The 26,820-nt window shown below is 44.3% G+C and overlaps 1 protein-coding gene across 1 annotated transcript in view; it reads right to left on the bottom strand.

Moving 5' to 3' along the window:
• PIGS (phosphatidylinositol glycan anchor biosynthesis class S) overlaps positions 1 to 6,404 on the bottom strand; it is a 32,486-nt gene extending 26,082 nt beyond the window's left edge. The window contains exons 1-3 of the mRNA XM_089693616.1: positions 6,276 to 6,404; positions 6,064 to 6,203; positions 163 to 274 (exon numbers count right to left, since the gene is read on the bottom strand). Coding sequence (XP_089549742.1) covers positions 163 to 274; positions 6,064 to 6,203; positions 6,276 to 6,309 — 286 coding nt within the window. The 5' untranslated portion in view covers positions 6,310 to 6,404. The remainder of the gene's footprint in view (positions 1 to 162; positions 275 to 6,063; positions 6,204 to 6,275) is intronic.
• Positions 6,405 to 26,820: the final 20,416 nt, after the last annotated feature.

Raw genomic sequence — 26,820 nt, forward strand, 5'->3', positions numbered from 1 at the left:
CAAAGATGTTGTGTACATAACTTACAACTTAACTTACTAACTCAAACCCAAAATTCATGTTACTGCAGTCACACAGAAAACTACAGACTATGATTGGCTGCTACCAAAATTTTTTTTGCAATAAACACAACTTCTTATAGAGCACAAAGATAGGGCACTCACCATTTAATACCATCTCCTTTTCGTTTGAATCAGAAGCTGGGATTCTCCTTTGTTGCTCAGCAGTCAGTGTTCCTTTAGAAAACACCACCTCAACAGGCACAGTGAGCTGAAGCTGACATATAAATTAAAATAAATACTTAAATTTTCATTTGTACTAGAGATGCTTAATAAAAAAAAGGCAAAAATACCACCTACACAAATAAGAGCACATCATGATGCAGGCAAAGGTTGATAAACTCAAAAACATATCTTATAGCCAGCAGACAATGCTGAGGAGTCACTGGGCATATAAAAAGACCCATATCAGACTTGTGACCCCATTTACAGCAGCAACTAGCCAGGAAAGGAATTGGTAAACAGAACACTCCCCTGATTCTGCAGTGTCAACCCTCTCTGACTGAAATGCTGCAAAATAATGCTCAGCAATGACGAAAACAGCCAGTGAGGGACGAATGATGTGGAACCAGGTGAGTGGTTTCTCTGCTCTACTAGTGATGCCATCGCTGGCAAGTTGGTGCCAGCAACAGGACTGCTATTGGGATATGAGCCTTAAGCAACGTCCAGGCTGTGTATCAGCAATGCTAAATGAAAAAATAAGTTCACCAAGTAGCAGGGGCGGACTGACAACTTATGGGGCCCCCGGGCAATAGGGGATCATGGGGCCCCTGTGTCCTTGCCCAAACTCAAAAAAGCCTATGAAAAAGGTACCAGGGGCATCTCATGGGGCCCCCTACTGACCCCGGGCCCTCGGGCAGTGCCCGAGTTTACAAATGGTCAGTCCGCCCCTGCCAAGTAGTTTCTCATTCACAGTACTCTGAATGAGTGACGAGCCCGGCTGTGTCACTCATTCACAGAGGACTGTGAATGAGAAACTACAAGTCCTGACAGCTTTAGTGGCTGTCAACTTGTAGCTCTCAATGAACTGCTATGGAGCACTGTGGTAGTTCACGGATTCTTCCTGTCAGTATATCTGCTTGCCAGTACATCCCATATAGGAAAGCAGATACACTGACAGGTCTGCAAGAGACCTGCATGGCACCAGCGATCTGATGATTGCTGGTGCAATGGTTTACAGGCTCCTGCAACAAAAAATAATAAATGCACATTTTATTTTACCTGCAAAAAAAATGTGCAGCTATTTCTTAGCAAAAGGTGAACTTATCCTTTAAGAAACCTTCTGACCAACAAAACACAGACAGGAGGTAATGTCAACACAACATTAAAGGCCCTTTTATTATGGGGAGGATTCCATTACGGACGGCATCAGCTCACAGATTCCCTGCTGATCGGAGCAGAGCAGGCAGATGACACATGCATGTCCACTCAGTTTCTACAGAGCCAACATGGAGAGAGCCTGCTCTGCTCTATGGGCAGGTGGGTGTAAATGGACACCCGTTTACACTCGACTTCTCCCCGATCAGATTCACCTAAATGGAACAGGCCGGACCCGAATGTAGACAGGTGTAAACAGATACAAGTTTGTTTACCCCCACCTGTCCAAAGGAATGTATGAACCAAAAAACTGACAAGCGACCCTGATCAGATTGCTCCCTAAGGTGGATCTGATTGAATAGGGCCTTAAGGTGCTTTAGGGCTGGTCACACCATAGAAATGCAGACCAGATGCATTCCCGATGCGCTTCTGCATGCGCGTTTTGATGCGTTTGATACGTTCTGGTTCATTTTTTCCCCTCTCTTTTTCAATTTAAATAGGGACATCTGCATTCCAGTGTATTTATGAAGCGTTTTACCGTGTTCCAGTACAGTAACGTGCCGGAAAAATGCAGCCTGTTCTACAGTTTTTTTCTGCAACCAGAATGCACTGGAGCTGCAAGCACTGATGTGAACTATGACACTGACAACCATATAACTTACTTTTTGTGCATTTTGGATGCAGAAACAAAGTAACTGAAATGCATGTAGTGTGAACTTATATCCAAAATCAAAGTTCATCTGAAATCTGAATACTACCCATCCACCATATCCTCAGTCACTTCACACTTAGAAGGTGGGAGACAGTGTGGGAGTTCACATAGACCACAACATAGTTGCCAATTGTCCCAGATAATGCAGGACAGTCCCAGGATTAGGATGTTGTCCTGCGGTGTCTGTCTCGTAGGCTGTGCTGCAGTAAGGCAAATACTTGGCAACCCCATTACGTGTACTGCGTAGAAAGTGAAAAGCTAGCCAGTCTAAATATTGGAGCTGTCTGAAGAGCGGTTTAGTTTTATGTTCCACACCCATAAGAATGAAGGCAGTGAAAGGCTATATTGAGACTATGGATAGTAATGATTCTGGCCTCACACCTAGCATATATCAAATGTGTGTTTTTTCACGCATTTCTTTTTTTGCATGACACACATAGGGCAGCCCATTGACTCTAATAGGCTGCCCCATGCGCAGCATAGTAGCTCATGGAGCATTTGCTGTAATCCAGTCTGCACATTTTTTTGTGTATTTTTGCATGTGGCAAAACACACATTTACGGTGTCAATACCAATGGCACCATAATCACATCACACGTTCTTCACACATTCTGGAAACACACATTTCTGTGTACGTTCCCAGAATGCGCAGATGTGACTGGAGTTTAACTGTACCCTTGGCCAATGTCAGGTCCTTTGCTGTTCCTGTATTCAGCTATTGCTTTGTAAGTTGTAAAACTTCAAGAAGAATTTATTGAAATGAAATATAAAAACATGAGTATCACTGATCCCTTTTATGTTACTGTCTCATGGCATAGTGTACATGGCAGGTTACTGTCATTTGCCAACATTCAATGTACATAGAATGGGGAATGGCAGTTTCAGTATCCTGCATTCCTTTATGCAAAAAAAAAAAAAAAAGCGCACCACAATGAAAAACGCAGCACCGTTTTCTAACGGTATAGTATAAACAAACAGGACCTTATGGTGCCCATACACTATATAATCTAATTGTACAATCTTCTCTTTAGTTTTTTTCGAACATGTAAAAATAAAAAAATTTAAGAAGTAATCGTGGTAGTACACAGTCACAAAACAACTAGTTACAAGATAAGACGAACAGCTAAAAAGATTTTTCAGTTTACATATCCGAAAAGGAGTGGGAAGAAGTACAAACTTATTTAATCCTACCCTTCTCCATAATTAAAAATAAATTATTTAGAGACCCATCACTATAAAGTTAAAGTGTTACTAAACCCACAACAGTAAAATCAGTCTGTATATGCAGTAAAGCATGCTTGTTATACTCATTGTGGAACCTAAGGGGTTAATCCTAAGCATTGTGTAAAAAGGATGTTTTATCCTATCTTCTCTGATCCTCCCCTTCTTCCACTGTCCCCATTTCATCTCCTGATAAACCATGCAGCCTTGGGGACACTCTAGCAATACACACCAAACTGAGCATGTGCACAGTTTTTTCTTTTTCTTGGGAGAGTGCATGTGATCAGCACAGGGCCAATCAGCACTTTCCAGACAGAGGGTCAGGGATTAAGCAATCTCATAAAGCAGTCAAAAGATAATGAAAACTCGTCCTACAAGCTTTAACCAGTGTTTAGCTGGACACTAATAGAAGTCACAAAACTGCTATATACAGCTGATGAGAAAAGGTATTTAGCAGTTTATAATTAGTAAAATAATTGCATTTCCATGTTCTGTACAAGGCGGCAGGGCTACACAAAATCACGTATATATACACAATTTGCATTTCCGGGTAGGGGGAGCGTGCGCCACCCTACCTGCGCCGCCATCGGTGGCTAAAGATATCAATCACTAGGTCACAGCCAGCGATTCCACACCAGCACTCGGTGATCATCGGGGAAAACGGAAAGGGGAGAGACCTGTGTGTAAACAACACAGGTCTCTCGCCTGTCAGCAAGAACATGCTGCTTTGTATTTCTCTGCACAACAGAGAAATACAAAGCAGCATGTCTCCGTTGTAAAACATCACACAGCACATAATGTAAAACACACAAAGCACACAGAGCTAACCCTTTGATTGCGCCAGATGTTAACCCCTTCTAGCCAGTGTGCTTTTTATTAGCACTGATCACTGTATTAATGTCGCTCAGGATGTCAGTGGCAGTTAGTCAGTTCCCACCCAGTGTCAGAATGCCCACAGCAGGATGTTTTATAGCAAAAAGTCAAAAATGTTGTTTTGTTTTTTTTTCATAATTGTCGGTCTTTTTTTGTTTATAGCGCAAAAAATAAAAACCGCAGGTGTGATCAAATACCACCGAAAGAAAGTTCTATTTTTGTGAAGAAAAGGGACATACATTTTGTCAGCAATGGGTGTATAGTCTTCCTGCTGCAGTACTGACTTGATGTGTTTTGTCGATTCAGGTATCTCTCCTTTGACATACAAATTACTTGTTTTTACCTATGGATAAATGTTCCAAGGCACGACCGCAATTGACTTACAGTTTATTCCTACCATGGTTTATGAACATGATAGTGGTTGCATTTGTACCATTTAAACCCAAACTATACAATAAAAATTTATTGAAAGGAAAAGGACATACATTTAATTTATGTACAGAGTTGCATGATCGCACAATTGTCAGTTAAAGTAACGTAGCGCAAAAAATGGCCTGGTGAGGAAGTGGGGGGGGGGAGGTAAATGCTCTGGAGGGCAAGTGGTTAAATCTTCATTTGTTTTAACAAAATTACAGGTGAGAACACACCTAATCTATCCTATCTGGCATGCCTTTGCACTATATAGTCAATGGTAGATCTATAAGGGACTGTACAATCAGATTTTATAGTGTATGGAGAGCTTAGCTTTGTTCTCATGCATTTTATAAGAAGATAAAAGTATAGGAGGGGCCACTGTAGAGAAAGTTACAAGGATAGAGGACTAACACAGTCTAAGGCCTCATTCATGTGATGCAATTACATCTATGCCTCCTGCAGGGCTGTGTTTACCAGCATAGATGTTGCATGCATCCTCACACTGGTAGTCCTATAGCTGTCATTTGAAACAGGGTGGCTGCACAAACACAGGCGCTAATCCCAATCTGAGAACCATACGGGGAGCCGAGATCCCAACGCGAGAACCATACGGGGAGCCGAGATCCCAACGCGAGAACCATACGGGGAGCCGAGATCCCAACGCGAGAACCATACGGGGAGCCGAGATCCCAACGCGAGAACCATACGGGGAGCCGAGATCCCAACGCGAGAACCATACGGGGAGCCGAGATCCCAACGCGAGAACCATACGGGGAGCCGAGATCCCAACGCGAGAACCATACGGGGAGCCGAGATCCCAACGCGAGAACCATACGGGGAGCCGAGATCCCAACGCGAGAACCATACGGGGAGCCGAGATCCCAACGCGAGAACCATACGGGGAGCCGAGATCCCAACGCGAGAACCATACGGGGAGCCGAGATCCCAACGCGAGAACCATACGGGGAGCCGAGATCCCAACGCGAGAACCATACTGGGAGCGGAGATCCCAACGCGAGAACCATACAGGGAGCGGAGATCCCAACGCGAGAACCATACAGGGAGCGGAGATCCCAACGCGAGAACCATACGGGGAGCGGAGATCCCAACGCGAGAACCATACAGGGAGCGGAGATCCCAATATGAAATTGGCAGCCCTGAACTCACCCATGGTGCATTCAGAGCTGTGCCCCTGAACAGATGTCACATTGGGAGCAGCGCCTGTGTCTGTGCAGCTGCTGCATCCCAACAGACATCTATAGGAGCGCTGGCAGGAGGCTGCACACAACAGCTGTGCCGCTAAACACAGGTGAATGAGGCTTTACACTTCATTCGGCCTCTGCAGTTAGCCCTCCTGTACTCCTCTCCTCTTGAAAATGCTGACAAATGTGTGACTGTCCCTCATACTACCGGAAGTGACCTCCTCCCATAACAGAGACTCATGGCGGGCCTCCTTCTCCGGACCATACCTGCAGGTAGCCCAGCTGACTGATGTCCGAGTAGGGCAGGGTGGCTCGGTATGTCTCGGTCGTCTTCCACCAAAGGGGCAGCCCCACCACAGCGGCCACCAGAGCGATGGAGAGGGCGGCTCGCTTCCCGCGGGAGGCCTCTGTGACAAGGAGAACATATCAGTGTCCATTCATGAACAGGAGCGCTCACCATCATATACCATAATACTCACCCACCGCGGAGAACCCTATCACAGGAGCCACCATCTTTGTTTGCCCTGTCAAACCGGCTCTACAGAGTCGCCGGCAGAGCAGCCAATCACAGCACAGGCTTTGTGGAACTTCCAACGATTATGTCTTCAGGTTGATCGCTTTAGGTGTGCAGAGTCGGCCATTTTTGTGAAGATCAGGTATTAGAAGCTTAAGTACGAAACCCTAACAAAATGGCTTCCCTGACGGAGACACGATAAAACATGACATTTTACAGTGCAATATAGATTCTAGACGCGTGTGCATATGTATATACCAGGGGCGGACTGACAACTCATGGGGCCCCCGGGCACTAGGGGATCATGGGGCCCCTGTGTCCTTGCCCAAACTCAAAAAAGCCTATGAAAAAGGTACCAGGGGCATCTCATGGGGCCCCCTACTGACCTCGGGCAGTGACCTACCACCATCTTCCACGTCTTACTTTTCTTGCTGTAATAACCCTCCAAACCACATCAAATAGTGGGTGTGGTCGAATTTCACTAACAGTGGTAGGGTCTTAAATCGGCATTAAATACCAGGAATGCATTGCATACAGAGTGCAGAGTTCAGGAGTGTGCTAAATGCAGAGTTTGGGGATGTGCTATGTACATAGTGCAGAGTTCAGTCTTCTTCCACAGCTGCTTACCTCTGCATCCCCAATCCACATCTCACTTTCACCCCTCTCCTTCTCTTTTACCTCCCCGAATACTGTAGGTAGCTTCGCCTCTCTCACTTGCAGAGAGATCATCCAGTGGGGGTGTCAGCATCCGCACTGCACCCCGGGTACCTGCATCTACCTTGTCCCCATCCTGCACTCAGCGGGAGCCACTCAGGTGATCAGATCTGTCGGAGCCATTGGGAGACAAGCTGTCACTTATGTCTACAAATGATGGTGGTGAACAAGGAGCAGAAGGCTTGACCCAGAGGTGGTGGAGTTCCACCACGTTCCAGCTGAAAAAAAGCCCTGCTCCTGATCCTTGAACAATTGTATTACACTCCCTGGACCCCAGCAGTCTGTGTTATGTATCCTAAACTTGATACTGACTGCAGCATTCAGTGCATTGGACATCCACGACTCCTGTGCTCTGCTTTACACACTCCTGCAATATATACACAATACTGTACCAGGGGCGGACTGACAACTCATGGGGCCCCCGGGCAATAGGGAATCATGGGGCCCCTATGTCCCTGCCCAAACTCAAAAAAAGCCTATGAAAAGGTACCAGGGGCATCTAGTGGGACCCCTTACTGACCCCGGGCCCTCGGGCAGTGCCCAAGTTTCCAAGTGATCAATCCGCCCCTGTACTGTACATTATATACTTCTCACCAAAGTGATCATTGTCTCATCAGTTGCTGGTTTCTATGTAGTCCTTGACTATTTTAATGAAGTTCTTCTTTAAGGTAGGCTAAGATGAAGCAATCAAAGCATATTTTATAGATGCAAGGAAAAACAGGTTTTGTTTAACCACATCCCTTATGCCCCCTCCCACTGTTAAGACTGGTCATGCCCACATTTTGCAGCAGATTATTTCCTTCCTCCAGTGACCCTCCTTTTGAAGTTCAAAAGATGATAGGTACGGGAGTCGGCCATAGGGGGTGGGTGTTATGCATTTCCTGAACCTGGAAGCCACTGCTGACCTACAGGTACATGATCATGCCTGTATAAGCCGTTCGCCCACAGAAAAAGGTGGCTGGGTGGTCAGCAAGTAGTTATGTTGCATACATTTAAAGCTAGGGTTAAATGATCATTTATGCACAGGGCACCCATAACAAGGACCTTGGGGTGTGGGCACCTCCCCAGGGATTGTGTACCAATTAAAAAAAAAATCCTCTTGGCGAGGAGCAGCTTTTTTTCAAATTCTTAAAGTGAAACTTTAGTCAGGAAATTAAGTCCCGGTAAATCACTTCAGGCTGGCTCCTTCTGCAGTTATAGCTATGTAAAACATTAAACATAAGTGCCAAAACTGTTTAAAATCCAGTAATACACTGTTTCACCCTGCTGTGCATATGCTCAGTTGCTCTCTATTTTTCATCAATGTGCCAAAAATCAGAGCCAAAGCCAATCTGCTGTCAGCCTAAAGATTTACTTCTGCTCAGCGGTTCTGGGCTTCAGCATAACGGCAACCTCAGCAACAGGAACAATACTGAAGGCGATTTACAGTTCACACTAATTTTGGTAGCATAATTATTAATGTGGAATGGACCGTATGTTCCTTGCTAAAGCATTATTTTTTTTATCACCCAATTCCTTTTAATAACACGCCTGAGGGCGCCCTAATCCTGCTTGTGAAGGGGCACATCTCCCCGATGTACAGAATATGCTGCAGTGGTACTGACATTTACAAAGGAAAAACCAAGTCTTCGTTTTGTCTTGGTTTTTTAAGAAGCTGGCAATGAAATTACATTTGCCATCAATTTAAACTGAATATTTTTTTTTCTATATAAATGTTTTGCACATCCCACACCAAGAATGAAAATAAAAATTTGTGTGGACCCCCCCACCCAAAAATATGATTTTGCACTCTGCAGCTTTAGCAGATAAACGCCTTTGAGTCTGGTGTGGGTTTTAACCATTTGGCGCCTGCCCTATGGCCGAATGGCGGCCAGCAAATGTCATCAGCATTCCGGGTGGATGCCATATGGCATCCTCCCGCACATGCGCAGATTACGCTCCTGCAGAGCCACGCAGCGGCGCGATCTGTCACTGGCCGTGTATCTCGGCCACGGCCGATGACAGATCTGAGTATCGGCCCCTGTTGCCAGTACCATGTGACCTGCTGTGACCAATCACAGCAGGTCACATGACAGTTGTATACAATGGATGGCTTCATACATGCCATCCATTGTATACTAGTGTCTAGCTGTGAATGGTCACAGCTAATCACATGCCCATGTCATGTGATTAGCTGTGGCCAAATCACAGCTAAGCACAAAACACAAAAAAAAACCCCTGAATGAATCGATGTCATTCAGGTAAATGCTTGCTTATAGCAAAGTAATTCTTTGCTATAAGAAAATTGTGTAAAAAAAAAAAAAAATACTGATCACTTCCCCAAAGTAGTACAATGTTACTATGGTAACATTGTACTACTTTGGTCATAGTGAAATATGAAAAAAAAATCTTAAAAAAAAAAAAAAAAAAAAATTTCATAAATAAAAAAAATATATATTTTTTTTTCCTCCATACTGTCACCAGTCCGTGTCCCTGATCACCGCCATGCCAGTTATATGATAACACTGTACTGCACTGGTGACAATATGTAAAAAAAAAAAAAAAAATAGTGAAACATTTTTTTAATTTTCCAAAAAAATGACAAAAAAAAAAATACAACTTCAAAAAACTTGCCATGCCTCTTATGAAGTACGTCGGACTGTCTACTTTGCAAAAAGAGGTCATTTGGGGGATATCTGTACTGTTCTGACATTCTTGGACCTCAAGAAATTAGATTGGCGGTCAGTACTTCAGGATTGATCAATATTCAGATCTATACCATAGTTTGTGAACTCTATAACTTTCCTACAAACTAAAAAATACATCCTAATTTGGGTTATTTTCACCAAAGACATGTAGCAGAATACATCTTGGCCTAAATTTATGAAGAACAATTATTTATTTGCAAACCTTTATAACAGAAACAAAGAAAACGTGTGTTTTTTTTCAAAAGTTTTGGTCTTTTTTTGTTAATTTAGCAAAAAATAAAAACCCCAGTGGTGATTAAATACCACCAAAAGAAAGCTCTAGTTGTGTGAAGAAAAAGGATAAATTTTAGTGTGGTTAAAATTGTTGTATGACCGCGCAATTGTCATTCAAAATGTGAGAGTGCTGAAACCTGAAAACTGGCCTGGGCAGGAAGGTGTAAAATTGCCGGGTATAAAATTGGTTAAAGGGGTTCCATACACAGAAGAGAAGAGGTCTCCCTAAAAATCAATACCAGACCCTTAATCTGAGTATGCAGCAAACACAATGTACACCCACACCATCTTGGAAATTCCCTGACCATAGAGAACCGGATGAGGAAGAATAACCGCGCCCACCCACCTAGTGTCTGAGAGCCCACAAGCAGCAGTACAAACACAGCCACAGATCCTAATTTAACAGGCATGTGGGCGCAGGTCTACAGCCCCAAACACATTTGGAACCATTCACCGCATCTGCATACCTGTCAAATTAGGACCTTCAGCTGTGTTCGTATAGCCGCTGCATCCCCATAGCAGTTCCAGCTGGACAAACAAACTGCTTATTCACAATGTTTTGGCCACAGAACCCATGTGAATGTGCCCATAATTCTGTGTTTTTTTATTTTTACTTTGTCTACAATTTTTTAGATATTTTTACAATGCTATTTTAAATTATTGTTTACTATTTTTTTAACAGCCTTCTTGGGTGGCTTTGGGGAAATATCAGGGGTCTAAACAGATTCTTCTGAGACAGAGAAACTGTTTGATGACATAGAGATTGAGGAATATCTCTGCAGCCTCAGCTGCACAGAATGAATAAACCGAAGGAGCTTTGCCCAGTCTTCTTGTTTATTACAAACTAACGTAAAGTAAACAGAATTTACTATGCTGCAGTTAAGAATGAACACAGTGAGTGATCAGTATCAGTCAGTCCCTGTGTTCATCCAGAAAAGGAAGGGGCCAGTAGATATATTTACTTGTCCCACCCTGCTCTTCTTTCTGAAATCCTGTGCCCTGCAGCAGCTGGTTGGAGGGAAAAGAGGGGAAGCTGGCAGCACTGCGGAGGGGGCCGTGAGGGCCCAGCCTCAGAGAGAAGGGGACTCTGCACAGGAGGGGGTGATTGGTGTGGCGAGGCATTTTCTGGAACCGATCCCCAGTAGTTCCAGCTGTGTAAAAGAGAAAAGAAGAAGCTGACTTACCCTCTTATTAGAAGCCCTGCTCCCCAGGGTGCCATCATTGCTTGCCTTTCTGATCGATTTTCAGTTGCTGAATCAGCCAGGGGGTCAGAAGATAGGATGGGGAGGCTTAACATGCCATGACTTTCTGGGTGGAGAGTCTGGGGCCTGTGATCCAGCTAGTAAATGAAGGGAAAGCATTGTCCACCAGCCATTCATTTTTCCAGCTAAGTAATCATTTTAATTTTGATGATCAGAGTAGGGACTGGTCCGAGAAGGACTATTTAGACGCAGTTGGTCATCTTAAACATATATTGAAATGTATGTGAATTAAAAATCCATTTGTGGTCAAAGTTTGTCAGAAAGGGTGTATAGCAACATGCAGAAGGTTCATCCAGAACTTTAAGTGTTAACATTGGTCACACATTTTTAGAACCTGATGGGTTATATATGAACTCTATAGTTGGGTGCCAATATTTTTCCATGCCTGTATATACACTATATTGCCAAAAGTATTGGGACACCTGCCTTTACACACACTTGAACTTTATTGGCATCCCAGTCTTAGTTCGTAGGGTTCAATATTGAGTTGACCTACCCATTGCAGCTATAACAGCTTCAACTCTTCTGGGAAGGCTATCCACAAGGCTTAGGAGTGTGTCTATGGGAATATTTGACCAGTCATCCAGAAGGGCATTTGTGAAGTCAGGCACTGATGTTGGATGAGAAGGCCTGGCTTGCAGTCTCCGCTCTAATTCATCCCAAAGGTGTTCTATCAGGTTGAGGTCAAGATTCTGTGCAGGCCAATCAAGTTCCTTCACCCCAAAATGCGCTCTTCCATGTCTTTATGGACCTTGCTTTGTGCACTGGTGTGCAGTCATGTTGGAACAGGAAGGGGTCATCCCCAAACTGTTCCCACAAAGTTGGGAGCATGAAATTGTCCAAAATGTCTTGGTATGCTGATGCCTCACATAAGAGTTCCCTTAACTGGAACTAAGGGGCCAAGCCAAACCCCTGAAAAACAACCACACACCATAATCCCCCCTCCACCAAACTTTACACTTGGCACAATACAGTCAGGCAAGTACCATTCTCCCGGCAACTGCCAAGCCCAGACACGTCCATTGGATTGCCAGACAGAGAAGCGTGATTTGTCACTCCAGAGAACACATCTCCGGTGCTCTAGAGTCCAGTGACAGTATGCTTTACACCACTGCATCTGACACATTGCACTTGGTGATGTAAGGCTTGGATGCAGCTTCTCAGTCATGGAAACCCATTCCATTAAGCTCTCTATGCACTGTTATGCTAATCTGAAGACCACATGAAGTTTGGAGGTCGTTAGCTATTGACTCTGCAGACAGTTGGCGACTACTGTGCGCCTCAGCATGCGCTAAACCCGCTCTGTCATTTTATGTGGCTTACCACTACGTGGCTAAATTGCTGTTGTTACCGGTTGCTCCCACTTTGTTACAACACCACTAACAGTTGACCGTGGAATATTTAGTAGAAAGGAAATTTCATGGATGGACTTATTGCACAGGTGGCAACCTACCACTGTGCCACGCTTGAATTCACTGAGCTCCTGGGAGCAACCCATTCTTTCACAAATGATTGTAGAAGCAGTCTGCATGCCTAGGTGTTTGATTTTATACAACTGTGGTCATGGAAGTAATTGGAACATCTGAATCCAATGATTTGGAGGGGTGTCCCAATACTTTTGGCAATATAGTGTATGTATTAAGTCTTGGGATTTGAGCACAGGTATATCTTAATTATATTGCAGTGCAGGACAGTGACCAGACCTGAACATTGTAGCTCTCCTACAATTTGTGTCTATTTTATTGCAAAGTTTGTTACAAAGGGTATATAAAACAGTGTGCAGAAGATTCATCCAGATTTTTATGCGCATTTTTACACAGATTGATTTGTTTTCATGCTTCATACATTTTTTTTGTAGAGGGAGGAGACTGGATTTTGAACTCTGCCAAAAACACACTAAAAATTCATGTACATGAGGGTTGTGTCCAAGATGGCAACCGGAGTAGACTCTTAGATGAAGGCTTTGCTTCCCGTTCCCTGATCTGAGCCTTTCCTGTGAGGCATCGCTTAGTCTTATAGTGCCAACCATGCTCCTAGAGGCTGACAATGCCTGGAAAAACTAAGGCATAATCCAGCTTCTGCCAAGCACTCAGGAGTCCTGCAGATCATCCTCGCGGCCACGCCAGTGAAGCCTACTGACACCCAGGACATGGTTACAGAAATGACCCAGGAGTTTTCTCCACCTACAGAGCCTGCTGACTTTGGCTCCCTGATGGCAGCTATTAACAACTGTCAAGCGGTCCTCTCCACCAACATTTAGCATCTGCAGACCAACAGAGGCCTGTTTCGGTGGGATCTGGATAGTTTCTGTGGCCACATTGCAGCAGCCGAGTAATGAGAAAGTGATGTGGAAGACACTGCCTAGGAACACTTGGCTGAGCTCCATACCCTGTGAGTCAAGGTAAAGCACCTAGAAGCCCAGGCTGAGGATGCAGAGAATAGAAGCAGGTGCAATAATCTATGCATTGTGCGCATATCAGAGGAGGCTGAGGGAGCCAATCTGCTACGCTTCACTGAGAACCTCCTCTGCACCCTGCTACCCCACGCCAATTTCTCCGGTTTCTTTGTAGTGGGGAGGGCCCACCACATGCCAGTTACCAGAGGTCCTCCAGGGGCTCCCTTACGTACCTTCATATTTTGGCTCCTGAATTACCGGGACCAAGATCTGGTTCTCAGGGAGGACAGAACCAGGGCAAGCTCCACTATGAAAACAGCAAACTGCTAGATATTCCAGGTCTATCCAGTTGACATCAGCGGCAATCCTACAATGGAGTCGAAGCCAAGGTTCATTGCAAGGGCATTATGTACAGTATGCTGTACCCTGCAAAACTCTGCGATCAAGATGGTGAGACCACACATTTTTTCACAGTCTCGGAGGAAGCCACCTCGTGGTCTGAAACTGTCCATCCACTGCGCTGGTTTCCATCTATGTCTATCTAGCGGGGAGATGGTGTTTTTCCCGCCAAGAATTTTGCAGACTAACTCAGGTATGCCTTGTTTTTGCTGCCCCACTCCTTTAGAATAGTAACGCTCTTGTTTTTTACTTGCTCTGAAAGGTTATTTCCCCTGGAGCTGGAGATTGCCTGCATGCCTAAGATGGCAGCCTACACCTCTTGTTTGACAGGCTGTCAGATACCTGGAAATTATTCCGTCTTGGCACTTCTGTGTTTGTTATTTGCTTGATGATTCTGATCTTACAGTATTTCCTGTGTGCATTCCTGGCCTGCACATTCCAATCATTATACCCTATGGAATTGTATTGTTGTGTACTGGACTCTATTTTATTCAATGAACCCGGAATATTCACAGTGCACCTACAATCTGATGACCCCTGAACCTTCGGTGCCTACACGTTTCTTGCAGTGCATCTTGTTTAGGTGCCTTTTGCTGGACTACAGGCACTTGCTCCTCTATTTTTTCTTCAGTTTTACAGCAATTCAAGTTTGTGCCCTTGGCGTCAGCTGAGAAACTTGCCCCTGAGTGATGAGGTTGGCATCCCTACATTTAATAGTGTTCTGTTACAGTTAGGAGAATCATAATTCCCAAAACCAGTTTGTTGGAGGGGGCAGGGGGGTGGTTGGGATTTGTTATATTTTTGCATGTGTTTTTTTTTTTTTTTTTTGTATACTGCTCAAAAAAAATAAACACTTTGAAAACACATCAGATCCTAATGAGGAAAAATATCATGCTGGATATCTATACTGATATGGACTGGGCAATGTGTTAGGAATATAAGGATTCCCCATCATTTGATGGAAATGAAAATATTAACCTACAGGACTGAATTCAAAGACACCCCAAAAATCAAAGTGAAAAATTGATGCAGCAGGCTAGTCCATTTTGCTGAAATTTAATTGCAGCAACTCAAAATGGTACTCAGTAGTTTGTATAGCCCCCCACTTGCTTGTATGCATGCCTGACAACGTCGGGGCATGCTCCTAATGAGACGATGGATGGTGTCCTGGGGTATTTCCTCCCAGATCTGGACCAGGGCATCACTGAGCTCCTGGACAGTCTGAGGTGCAACCTGGTGGCATCGGATGGACCGAAACTTGATATCCCAGAGGTGTTCGATTGGATTTAGATCAAGTGAGTGCGGTGACCATTCAATGGTATCAATTCCTTCAGCCTCCAGGAACTGCCTGCATACTCTCACCACATGAGGCCAGGAATTGTCATGCACCAGGAGGAACTGTATCAGCTCACTGACTTTTGAAGGTAGAAGAACCAAGATGTCAGGGCCTATAACTGCTATTCTACCATACACAAAACGCTGTCCAGAATCTTATGTATGCTAGTGCCCTAATCCGAACAAGAGTGCAGGAGATCACTGTCTTGCCGAGGGGCATTTCTGATCATGCCCCCATAATGCTTCAACTGCAGCTCTCGAGTGCCATGTCTGACTGGCTATAGCACCTGTCTCACTATTGGATCGCAGACTTGGAGGTGGTAGCCCCTATGGGAGAGGCCTTAGCGCAATACTGGATTTCAAATTAAGGTACTGCAGCCCCCCAAGTGTTGTGGGAGGCATTTAAGGCTTCCCTCCAAGCTCAATACGGTGCTAAAATCAAGAGTGGAGGATGGAGCTCAAGACTACTGATTCATTGGTTACCGACTCTGAGGGACAGTATGTGGATAATCTGGACTCTGTTTCCCACAATTTTCAGCTAGCCATTGAGGAAGCCCCCCTTTTTGTGCTAAACGTGGCTAGGAAGGCATTACTTTGTCAAAAGCAGCTCATCTTTGATCAGGGTCATAAAACCATGAGTTTCTTGGCTTGGTTGGCCAGGGAGCAAACCCCTAAGACTAACTTTGTTGTTCTTCAGGCCTCAGATGCTTCACCAGTAAGTGACCCCACACTAAATTAATGCGCGCCTTGTCGAATACTATGAAAATCTATACCCCATGGGCAAACTACTCCTCACAAGAGTTGTCTTATTTGGAAGCAGTAGACCTCACGATTCTTTCCCCTACTCAGAAAACCAAAATTGGAGCAGCCAATCTTCCTAGAAGTGCAGACAGCTATAAAAGTGCTCATCAATCTGGGAAAACACCAGGCCCAGATGGATACCTGGTTTAATTCTAGAAGATGCACGGTGAACAATTAGCCCTGAGATTCTAGTAACTATTTTCCAGCTCACTGGATTCTGAAGATTAACTTCTTTACAAGCTAAGTGCACAGCTTGGGCCACGCTGACCTTTAGTACTATAGTTAATTTGCTAAAAACAATCTTCCTATAAAAATGTGTATTTCTTTAGTCAAACATCTATTCCTATTCCAAAGTCCTTTTTCCGACGCTTGGATAGTATAGTTGTAATGTTTGTGTGCATAGGCACTTGGAAACTGTAGGCGATATCCATCTTGTTCAGGTCTCAGCCATTTTTGTCAACTTAGGGACAGCAGACACCAGCACACATGGCTTGGTCAGAGCTGTAAACAGCTAATTGAGTTCTGGCACGATGTCTGTTAGTTTCTACTGACCATGAAAATATCTACAGATTAAAACACTTCCCTCTAACCTATCATAAAACTATGACAAAATCCTTCAGTTCTGTCACACGTGGTTTGTAGGGCAATTAAAGCATTAGGGACACATATTGTGCCATAAAATGTCTACCCAGAAACCAGGCAGGTATGGGGTGACCTCTCCGAGACCTCTGCCCAATTCACAACTTAGCAAAATGCACACAAATTCATAAAATCCAACAAGACCAAGACACATTAATATTAAGTATATACAGTATTTAAATGGAGAATATCATGCCAAACAAATTAAGGTCATACATGACTAAGTTAGAACATATGAAAGGGGAGATAGCAGTCTCCTACCTCCTGGGTGACAGGCCCATGTAAAATACTTTGTGTTTGGTATTCCTAGACATGAAATGTAATGCTGAACAATAATCTACCAGATTCTAGAATGCAACCTACACATAGTGAATTTAACATTAGTATCAAACTGTGTGTAAGGGAAGGCCATAATACAGTCATAACCATGGGGACCTCACAGCCACCACCCCTTAAAGGGATGTTGACAGAGTCCATCTGATCAATCATCTGGTTTGCTACCACAGAAAAAGGGAACATCAGGACCTTTTGACAGCTCTTGTTTTAACATCAACCAAGGAACATTTAAGTGGACTAGAGAGACACACTGTACCTTTTTTGCTTGATCAATTGGGCTAAAAAAATAAATAAATAATTGGTCTAAAATCAAGGGATTTGCAAGTATTCATTATCAATTAATTTTTTTCTCTGTTGCTTTGTCTCTTTGTAAAGTCCTTTTTTCTGTAAATATTCTATTTGCACTATTTTTGACCTTTATTTTAAAACCATATTTGGAGAAAAAAAAAAAAAGTGTTGAAATTGTGTCTAAGGCTAGGTTCACACCTATGCAGGTTGCATTTGAGCTGTTTCTGCATTGTGTTTTGTGTTGTGCACTTGCATTTTGTAAGGTTTCTTGTTGCTAGGCAGATTTTAAACACAAAACACAGCAACAAAAAAAAAACACACACAATGCATGCTTTTCTGCAGCATTCCCACTGAAGTCTATAGAACCAAAAATGATACGTTTTGCATTATATAAAAAAAAAAAAGTCTGACCTTTTACAAAAAAAGCACCGGGTGAAAACGCAGAGATGTCAATCTGTCCCATAAGAAATCATGTTAAATGGACTGTACTGCGTTTCTGCAAAATGCTGCAGAAACCGCTTAGGTGTGAACCTAGGGTAAAGCTTTTAGTCCAAACTAAGGAATCCCTGTCTCTGGACGAGTGCAATTGTATAAATGATAAATTTCTGAACATACTTGTCTGTGGTGACAGTGTGTGTTTCAGATGTTTATTCAAAAAAAAAAAAAATTCATAGTGATTGCCAAGATTGTGAGTTTCCTCCTTCTTGGTAAAAAGGCGGTGGTGGCATTTAAAAGGATTAGTTGATTAATTAACTTAACCCAGTGAAAATTGCTCTCAGGCTGCTGGCACCTGGATTCTGGTCCCCCAAGCTGGAAAATCTTCGTGCAGGGTGAAATTGAGAGTAGCATTGTTAAATAAGTGACAGCGCGCCACGAGATTGGCCAGTCCTTTATCACGAGTTGGTGATAAGGGCATGGGTCGGACACCGCATTCATCACAATAATGACTAACAGGGCAGAAGGTACGCCTAGACTATCAACATTGACCTTGTACCTTCCTGTTAACTGAGGAGGTTTGACTGTGCCAAATTTCCTGTTGTATTATTGGGCGGCAGTGTTGGTCACTGTGCGATGGCGATTCTGCCAACCCAAAGACAATGCAGTGATATTAGAGGCGGTGGTGGTATAAAGTTGCTGAAACATATTGTCGCAGGGCTCTCTCCTTTCCTTTGATGAACGTAAATGCAGATTTTACTGAACAAATTGTATGTTTTTCAGACACCTATAGCTGCGGCATGCAGTTTCAGCCCAATTTTCTTCTACGCTGAGTTCTGATCCTTTGGATAATCTGAATTGCAAATGGGATCAAGCACTGGTTGAAAAGGTATTGGATAAATAAATATAAAGCAAAAGACTAGCTGCTAGCATAAAAAGGTAACCTCTAAAACCTCCAGAATAATAAACCATAAAACAATATATACAGCGCTAGTAGGCATAAAACAAATTAAAATGAATAAGGATAAAATGGACAATAAATAGCCATGTATTAAAATAAATCAGCTTGAAGTGAAGAAAAAAAAAAAAAAAAAAAAAAAAAAAAAAAAAAAAAAAAAAAAAGGAGGAACGTGACTGCAGTGAGAGAGTCAATAAGGCTTAAATAGCAAAAAATCCGTGACTCCTGTGATGGTAGAAACGAGTGTAGATTGCACTAACCAGATAGCAGAGGTGCTTGCGCATGGAGTAAATAAGACCTACTCCTGGTTCTTTGGATCTGGAACACTTGTAATGGTAGTGGTCATCTGTACAGCAGCCACAAGGTGTCACCCATCAAGAATCCAAGGACAGCATCAAGTAGTGCCAATAACAGCCACCGGGTGGATCCTCCAGAATACCAGACATCAGTGAAACAGGAGTCAGGAACCACCTTCAAAAGGGGGGCTCCAATATAGGCAAAAGGAGCCCCAGACAAAGCCTCTGATAGTGTAGTAATTCTTTAATGGTGGAAATAAACATATCAAAGAAACACACTCACATCCAAAATAGCCACCGGCCTTCCTTAACTGGCCATGCAGCGTGGTAAAACAGATAAAGGGCACCTCCCTGTGCCCTGGTCTCCGGCCACTAGACCCAAAAAGAACAATCTTACTTTCATCAGTCCACAAAATGTTGCACCATTTCTCTTTAGGCCAGTCAATGTGCTCTTTGAAAATTGTAACATCTTCAGCACGTCTTTTTTTCAACAGTGGGACTTTGCGGGGGCTTCTTGCAGAGAGCTTGGCTTCACATAGGTGTCTAATTGTAACAGTACTCACAGGTAACTTTAGACCTTCTTTGATCTTCCTGGAGCTGATTGTTGGCTGAGTCCTTGCCATTTTGGCTATTCTTCTATCCATTCGAATGGTAGTTTTTCGCTTTCATCCACGTCTTTCAGGGTTTGGTTGCCATTTTAAAGCATTTGCGATCATTTTAGCTGAGCAGCCTATCATTTTCTGCACTTCTTTATATGTTTTCCCCTCTCCGATTAACTTTTTAATCAAGGTACACTGTTCTTCTGAACAATGTCTGGAACAACCCATTCTCCTCAGAATTTCAGAGAAATGCACTGTAACCAGCATGTATAAACATTTGCTGCCTTCCTTCCTTAAATAAGGGCAATAATTGCCACCTGTTTTACAAAGAATGAATGACCTCACTAATAGAACTCCACACTGCTATTATTTTGAACATGCCCCTTTCAATTAGTGATTCAATTACACAGAATCAGCAGCATGCATGTCATGACTGTTGGGTTTCTAATACTCTACTACACCTGCTAGTAAATTATTTGCCATGTAGAAATTTAATTTCTACCAAAAACAGTGATTGATCAGGTTAGTGATGTCTGGCTGCTATTACTTTGAACACACACACACACACACACACACACCTCAAAAAAAAAAAAAAAAAAAAAATTAAAAAGGAACACTGAAAAAAAAAACACATCAAATCTCAAATGGGGAAACAGATCATGATGGATATCTATACTGATATGGACTGGGAAATGTGTTAGGAACGTAAGGATGCCCCATCATTTGATGGAAAATTATCAACCTACAGGATGACTGAATTCAAAGGCACCCTGGAAATCAAAGTGAAAAAATGATGCAGCAGGCTAGTCAATTTTGCTGAAATTTCATTGCAGCAACTCAGAAAGGTACTCAGTTTGGCCCCCACTTGCCTGTATGTATGCCTGACAACACCAGGGTATGCCCCTAATGAGACGGATGGTGTCCTGGGGTATTTCCTCCCAGATCTGGACCAGGGCATCACTGAGCTCCTGGACAGTCTGAGGTGCAACCTGGTGGTGTTGGATGGACCGAAACATGATATTCCAGAGGTGTTCTATTGGATTTAGGTCAGGCGAGCATGGGGGCCCATTCAATTGTATCAATTCCTTCATCTTCCAGGAACTGCCTGCATATGCTCGCCACAAGAGGCCAAGCATGGTCATGCACTAGGAGGAACCCAGGACCCACTGCACCAGCGTAGTCTGACAATGGGTCCAAGGATTTCATCCCAAAACCTAATTGCAGTCAGGGTGCCATGGTCTAGCCCAGTGGTCGGCAAGCCGCGGCTCGCGAGCCACATGCGGCTCTTTGCACACTTTAATGCGGCTCTTCTGTGTGCCGGGCGCCCGCTCCCCTCCCTCCTCTCGGGCGGCCGCCCCAAAAGTCAGGACTCTGCAGCTAGCCCAGCAATGGGCAAACTACGGCCCGGCGGACCTTTTAATCCGGCCCGCGGAGCGTGGCAAACACTGGCTGTCAGGATGTAGGCGGGGCAGCCAGGATGTAGGCGGGGCAGCGTGACGAACTCCTCTCCTCTCACAGTCCACCCTGAAGACCGGAACGGTGCGGGAACACGGCGAGAGGAACGCGCGGAGCAACGGTAAGTGAATTGGCACAATATGGGGAATGAATTACTATAGGAGGGATGAATTACTATGGGGGATGTATTTTCAGTTTTAAAAATGTGGCTCTCAAAATAAATTTCAATCGTGGTTTTGGCGAGATTTGGCTCAGTTGGAAAAAAAAAGGTTGCCCACCACTGGTCTAGCCTGTAGAGGTCTGTGTGTCCCTCCAAGGAAATGCCTCCCCAGACCATCACTGACCCACCACCAAAACAGTCATGCAGAATGATGTTATAGGCAGCATAATGTTCTCCACGGCTTCTCCAGACCCTTTTGAACGTCTGCCACATATGCTCAGGGTGAACATGCTCTCCTGTGAAAAGCACAGGACGCCAGTGGCAGACCTGCCAATTCTGATATTCAAAGGCAAATGCCAATCAAACTCTATGGTGCTGGGCATGAGCACAGGGATCACTAGAGGATGTCAGGTCCTCAGGCCACCCTCATGAAGTCTGTTTCTATAGGTTTGGTCAGAAACATTCACACCAGTGGCCTGCTGAAGGTAATTTTGTAGGGCTCTGGCAGTGCTCATCCTGTTCCTTCTTGCACAAAAGGAGCAGATACTGGCCCTGCTGATAAGTTAAGGACCTTCCACAGCCCTGTCCAACTGCCTGTGCAACCTCTGTAGGGTCCAGGTATCGCCTCATGCTACCATTAGTGACACTGACCCTAGCCAAATGCAAAACTAGTGAAAAACAGTCCCAAAATATGAGTAAGGGAAAAAAAAAAAAAAAAAAAAGGCAGTGGCCTCCACCTAACACACTAGAGTTAGGTCCATATATTTGGACACAGGCACAACATTTTCGTTTTTCCCCCAGGTATTTACCAGAACATATTCAAGCTATAGTTATATAAAGAATATGGGCTGAAAGTGCACACTCTCAGGTTTCATTTGAGGGTATGTACATCCAAATCGGAGGAATGGTTTAGGAATTACAGCTCTTAACAATTAGCCACCCCCCCCTCCCCCCCAAAAGTAATTGGACAATTGAATCAAAAGCAGTTTCATGGCCAGCTTTGGGCTACTCCTTCGTTATTTCTTCATTAATTAAGCTGGTAAAAGGTCTGGAGTTGATTCTAAGTCTGGCATTTGCATTTGGAATCTATTGCTGTGAACCTACATCATGCGTTCAAAGGAGCTGTCCATGGAAGTGAAACAGGCCATTGTAAGGCTTCAAAAACAAAACAAATCCATCAGAGAGATAGCAGCAACATTAGGAGGAGTGGCCAAATCAACAGTTTGGTAAATTCAGAGGAAAGAAGAAGACTGCACTGGTGAGCTCAGCAACATTAAAAGGCATGGACATTCACAGAAGACAACAGTAGTGGATGATTTCAGGATCCTCTCTATAGTAAAGAAAAACACATTCACAACATCCAGACAAGTGACGGACACTCTCCAGGTGAACGTATCACTGTCAAAGTCTACAATCAAGAGAAGACTTTATGAGAACAAATACAGAGGGTTCACCACACACTGCAAACCATTCATAAACTTGAAGAATAGAAAAGCCAGATTAAAAAATTTGCCAAAAAACATCAAACAGATGAAACTAACCATCATGACCCAAAGTACACAATGTCATCTGTAAAACATGGTGGAGGCAGTGTGATGGCATGGGCATGCATGGCTTCCAGTGGCACTGAGTCATTGGTGTTTATTGATTATGTGACAGAAGACAAACAGCCGGATGAATTCTGCAGTGTTTAGAGATATACGGTCAGCCCAGATTCAGTCAAATGCAGCAAAGTGGATTGGACGGCACTTCCTAGTACAGCTGGACAATGATCCACGTTTCCTTCAAAAGGTCTTGGGTTGCTTTGCAGTGTGTTTTGGAGTATCCTGCAATGGCCGAATCATTCACCTGATCTCAGCCAAATTGAGCATGCATTTTACTTGCTGAAAACTAAAAAAAGGCAGAAAGACCCACAAACAAACAACTGAAGACAGCTGCAGTTAGAGGCTGGCAAAGCATCAGAAACCCAGTCTTTGGTAAGGTCCATGGCTTCCAGACTTCAGGCAGTCATTGCCAGTAAAGGATTCTCAACAAAATATTAAAAATGAACATGTTATTTATGATTATATTCATTTGTCCAATTACATTTGAGCCCCTGAAAATGGATGGACTGTATAAAAATGGTTGCAGTTCCTAAAATTTGCACTTGATATTTATGTTCAACCCCTTGAATTAAAGCTTAACCGCTAGCCGCCCTGCCACTGTGTATATACGTGTGCAGGGCGGCAGTGGAGCGCAAAAGCACGTTTTAAAACGTGCTCCGCGCTCCCGACACATTCGCGGGTAGGGGGCGCACGCGCTCCCGCCGACCCGCGGGCGACACGATTTGATCCAGGAGGGATCAATCATTAGATTTCAGCCAGTGATTTCTGGCTGAAATCGGATGATCGGTCCCTGTTCTATCCTGTCCTGTGTTGACATTTACACAGGGCAGGATATGATGTCATTCTTCTCTGCCTGGACACATTCCGTTCCAGACAGAGAAGAGACATTTAAACGTGAGTAAAACACTACACTGACAGTTAGAACACACCTAGGACACATTTAACCCCCTGATCGCCGCCCCCCCCCCCCAGTTAACCCCTTCACTGCCCTGTCACCAGTGTCACTGATCAGTGAAGCGATTTTTATTGATCACTGTATCAGTGTCGCTGGCGACTTCCAATAGTGCTAGCGCCCCTCCCAGATAGCGCCAGTTTGCACGCCAGTACACCAATAAAGCCATTTAACCCCTTAATTTCCCCCCCCCCTTAGTTAACCCCTTCACTGCCCTGTCACCAGTGTCACTGATCAGTGAAGCGATTTTTACTGATCACTGTATCAGTGTCGCTGGCGACTTCCGTTAGTGTTAGCGCCCCTCCCAGATAGCGCCAGATTGCCCGCTAATACACCAGTAGTCCCGTCTAACCCCTTGATCACCCCCCCCCCCCCGAGTTGACCCCTTCACTGCCCTGTCACCAATCAGTGAACCGATTTTTACTGAACACTGTATCAGTGTCGCTGGCGACTTCCGATAGTGTTAGCGCCCCTCCCCGATAGCGCCAGATTGCCCGCTAATACATCAGTGATCCCGTCTAACCCCTTGATCACCCCCCCCCCGAGTTGACCCCTTCACTGCCCTGTCACCAGTGTCACTGATCAGTGAACCAATTTTTACTGATCACTGTATCAGTGTCGCTGGCGACTTCCAATAGTGTTAGCGCCCCTCCCAGATAGCGCCAGTTTGCCCGCTAGTACACAAATAATCACATTTGACCCCTTGTTTGCCTGGAACACACTTACTTGCACGCTAAACCTTCATTGCTAGTATAGTGTCTGATTGGATCAATATCTTTGATCAGATGAGCGCTATACCAGCATTCACATTACTATAGTATCCCAAAATGTCTAAGCAAAAGGTACTCTAGTGAAGAGGCCTATAGGATTCTGAGCATGTCAAGTGAGAGCGAAGGGGAAGACTCTCTGGCAGAATCAGGCTCAGAATACGAACCTATAAACAGCAGCGGCACCCTGACAGGTAGCTCAGACGACGAGGAAGTGGTCCCTGCTAAAGTCAGGCGTACCCGATCCCATTCACAGGTTGCTGAGGTGGTACAAATGCATGATGACTCTCATATACAGCAGAGTGCCAGTACTAGTGCCGCAGTATCTTTTGGTGAACTGGCGAGCACCAGCGGCTTAGTACATCCTGGTCGTATGCATACCAGCACTGCAGTATCACTTGGTGACGTGGCGAGTCCCATAAGTGCAGTACAAGCTGGTGCGGTGGCGAGCACAAGTAGTGTCCCGCAGCCACCAAGAATTCACAGACAGGCCCGTAGAGCCCCTAGTGTCCTTCCGGATGTGCTTGCAAATCCCAATTGGCAGCCCACAAATTCTGCAGCACCCGTACTTCCCCCATTCACTGCCCAACCCGGAATTCAGGTGGAAACAGCAAATTTAAATACTCCCCTTAATTTTTTTGAGCTGTTTTTCACAGAAGATCTTTATGCATTGATTGTGGATTAAAGCAATTTATATGCACGACAATATATCGCCGCCAACCCAAATTCAAACCTTGCCAGACCATTCGCATGGAAACCCATTACGGTTTCCAAATTTAAAGTTTTTTTGGGCCTAACCCTCAACATGGGCATTAATGATAAAAATCAATTGCGGTTGTATTGGTCCACCAACCCTCTTGTTCACATGTCCGTGTTCTCTGCTGCCATGGCCAGGCATAGATATGAGACGATAAGGCGTTTTATGCACTTCTACGACAACTCACTCAGTCGTCCTCGGGGTGACCCTGAATTTGACCGGCTCCACAAAATTCGGCCCCTCGTAAATCACTTTAACCAAAAATTTGCAGATGTGTATACTCCCCAGAAAAACATCTGCATCGATGAGTCTCTCATTCAATATTCTGGCCGCCTTGTAATCAAACAATATCTCCCCAGCAAGCGTGCCAGATATGGGATCAAGATGTATAAGACCTGTGAGAGGGCAACAGGCTATACATGTAAATTTCGGATTTACGAGGGAAAAGATAGTCACTTGGAGCCCCCCCGGATGCCCAGACTACATGGGGAGCAGTGGCAAGATAGTTTGGGACTTGGCCTCATCCTATTTCCATATGGGGTACCACTTCTACGTGGACAATTTTTATTCAAGCGTGCCACTATTTAGACATTTGTTCAATTTGGGAATTTGCGCATGTGGCACTGTGCGATCTAATCGCCAAGGCTTCCCCCAACGGCTTGTAAATACCCGTCTTAAAAAAAAGGGGGAAAAAAAGCCTGCTTGAGAACTGAAGAATTGCTTGCAGTGAAGTGGAAGGACAAACGGGATGTTTACCTCCTGTCTTCCATTCACGCAGATACGACCGTCCAAATTACCATGGCAGCTGGTGTTGTTGAGAAGCCCCTCTGTGTCCACGATTATAACCTTAACATGGGAGGGGTGGACTTCAATGACCAGATGATGCATCCGTACTTAGTTTCCCGAAAATCCAAACGCTGGTACATAAAAGTGTCAGTTTATTTATTTCAATTGGCTGTATATAACACTTTTGTTCTCTATAAAGCAACTGGACATAGTGGATCATACCTAAATTTCCAGTTAGAGAACATCAGGGCCCTTTTGTATCCAGAAGGTGCTGCACCCCAAATCCCTCTCCCAGATGCAGTTAGCCGTCTGCATGAGAGACATTTTCCCGATACCATTCCTGGTACCCCAACCCAAAGAAGACCCCAAAAAAGATGTCATGTCTGCAGCAAATGTGGAATTAGGCGTGACAGCCGCTATTGTCCCTCCTTTCCTTGGTCCTAAAAGTACAAATACCCCCCAAAAAAATAAAAAAAAAAAAAAATGTAAAAACCAAAAATAGTTATAGTTTTTTGTTGTCATTTTTGTGATTGTTCGACTTTCACTGTTTTGTTGTTTTATTGTTAACCATTTCTGTTTGCAGGAATGCTTTCAGCTGCAGCGCTGACCTGT

Source organism: Staurois parvus, unplaced genomic scaffold (genome assembly GCF_062004578.1).
Source record: "Staurois parvus isolate SC_StPar_1 unplaced genomic scaffold, SC_StPar_1.0 ptg000635l, whole genome shotgun sequence".
NCBI classification, from domain to species: domain Eukaryota; kingdom Metazoa; phylum Chordata; class Amphibia; order Anura; family Ranidae; genus Staurois; species Staurois parvus.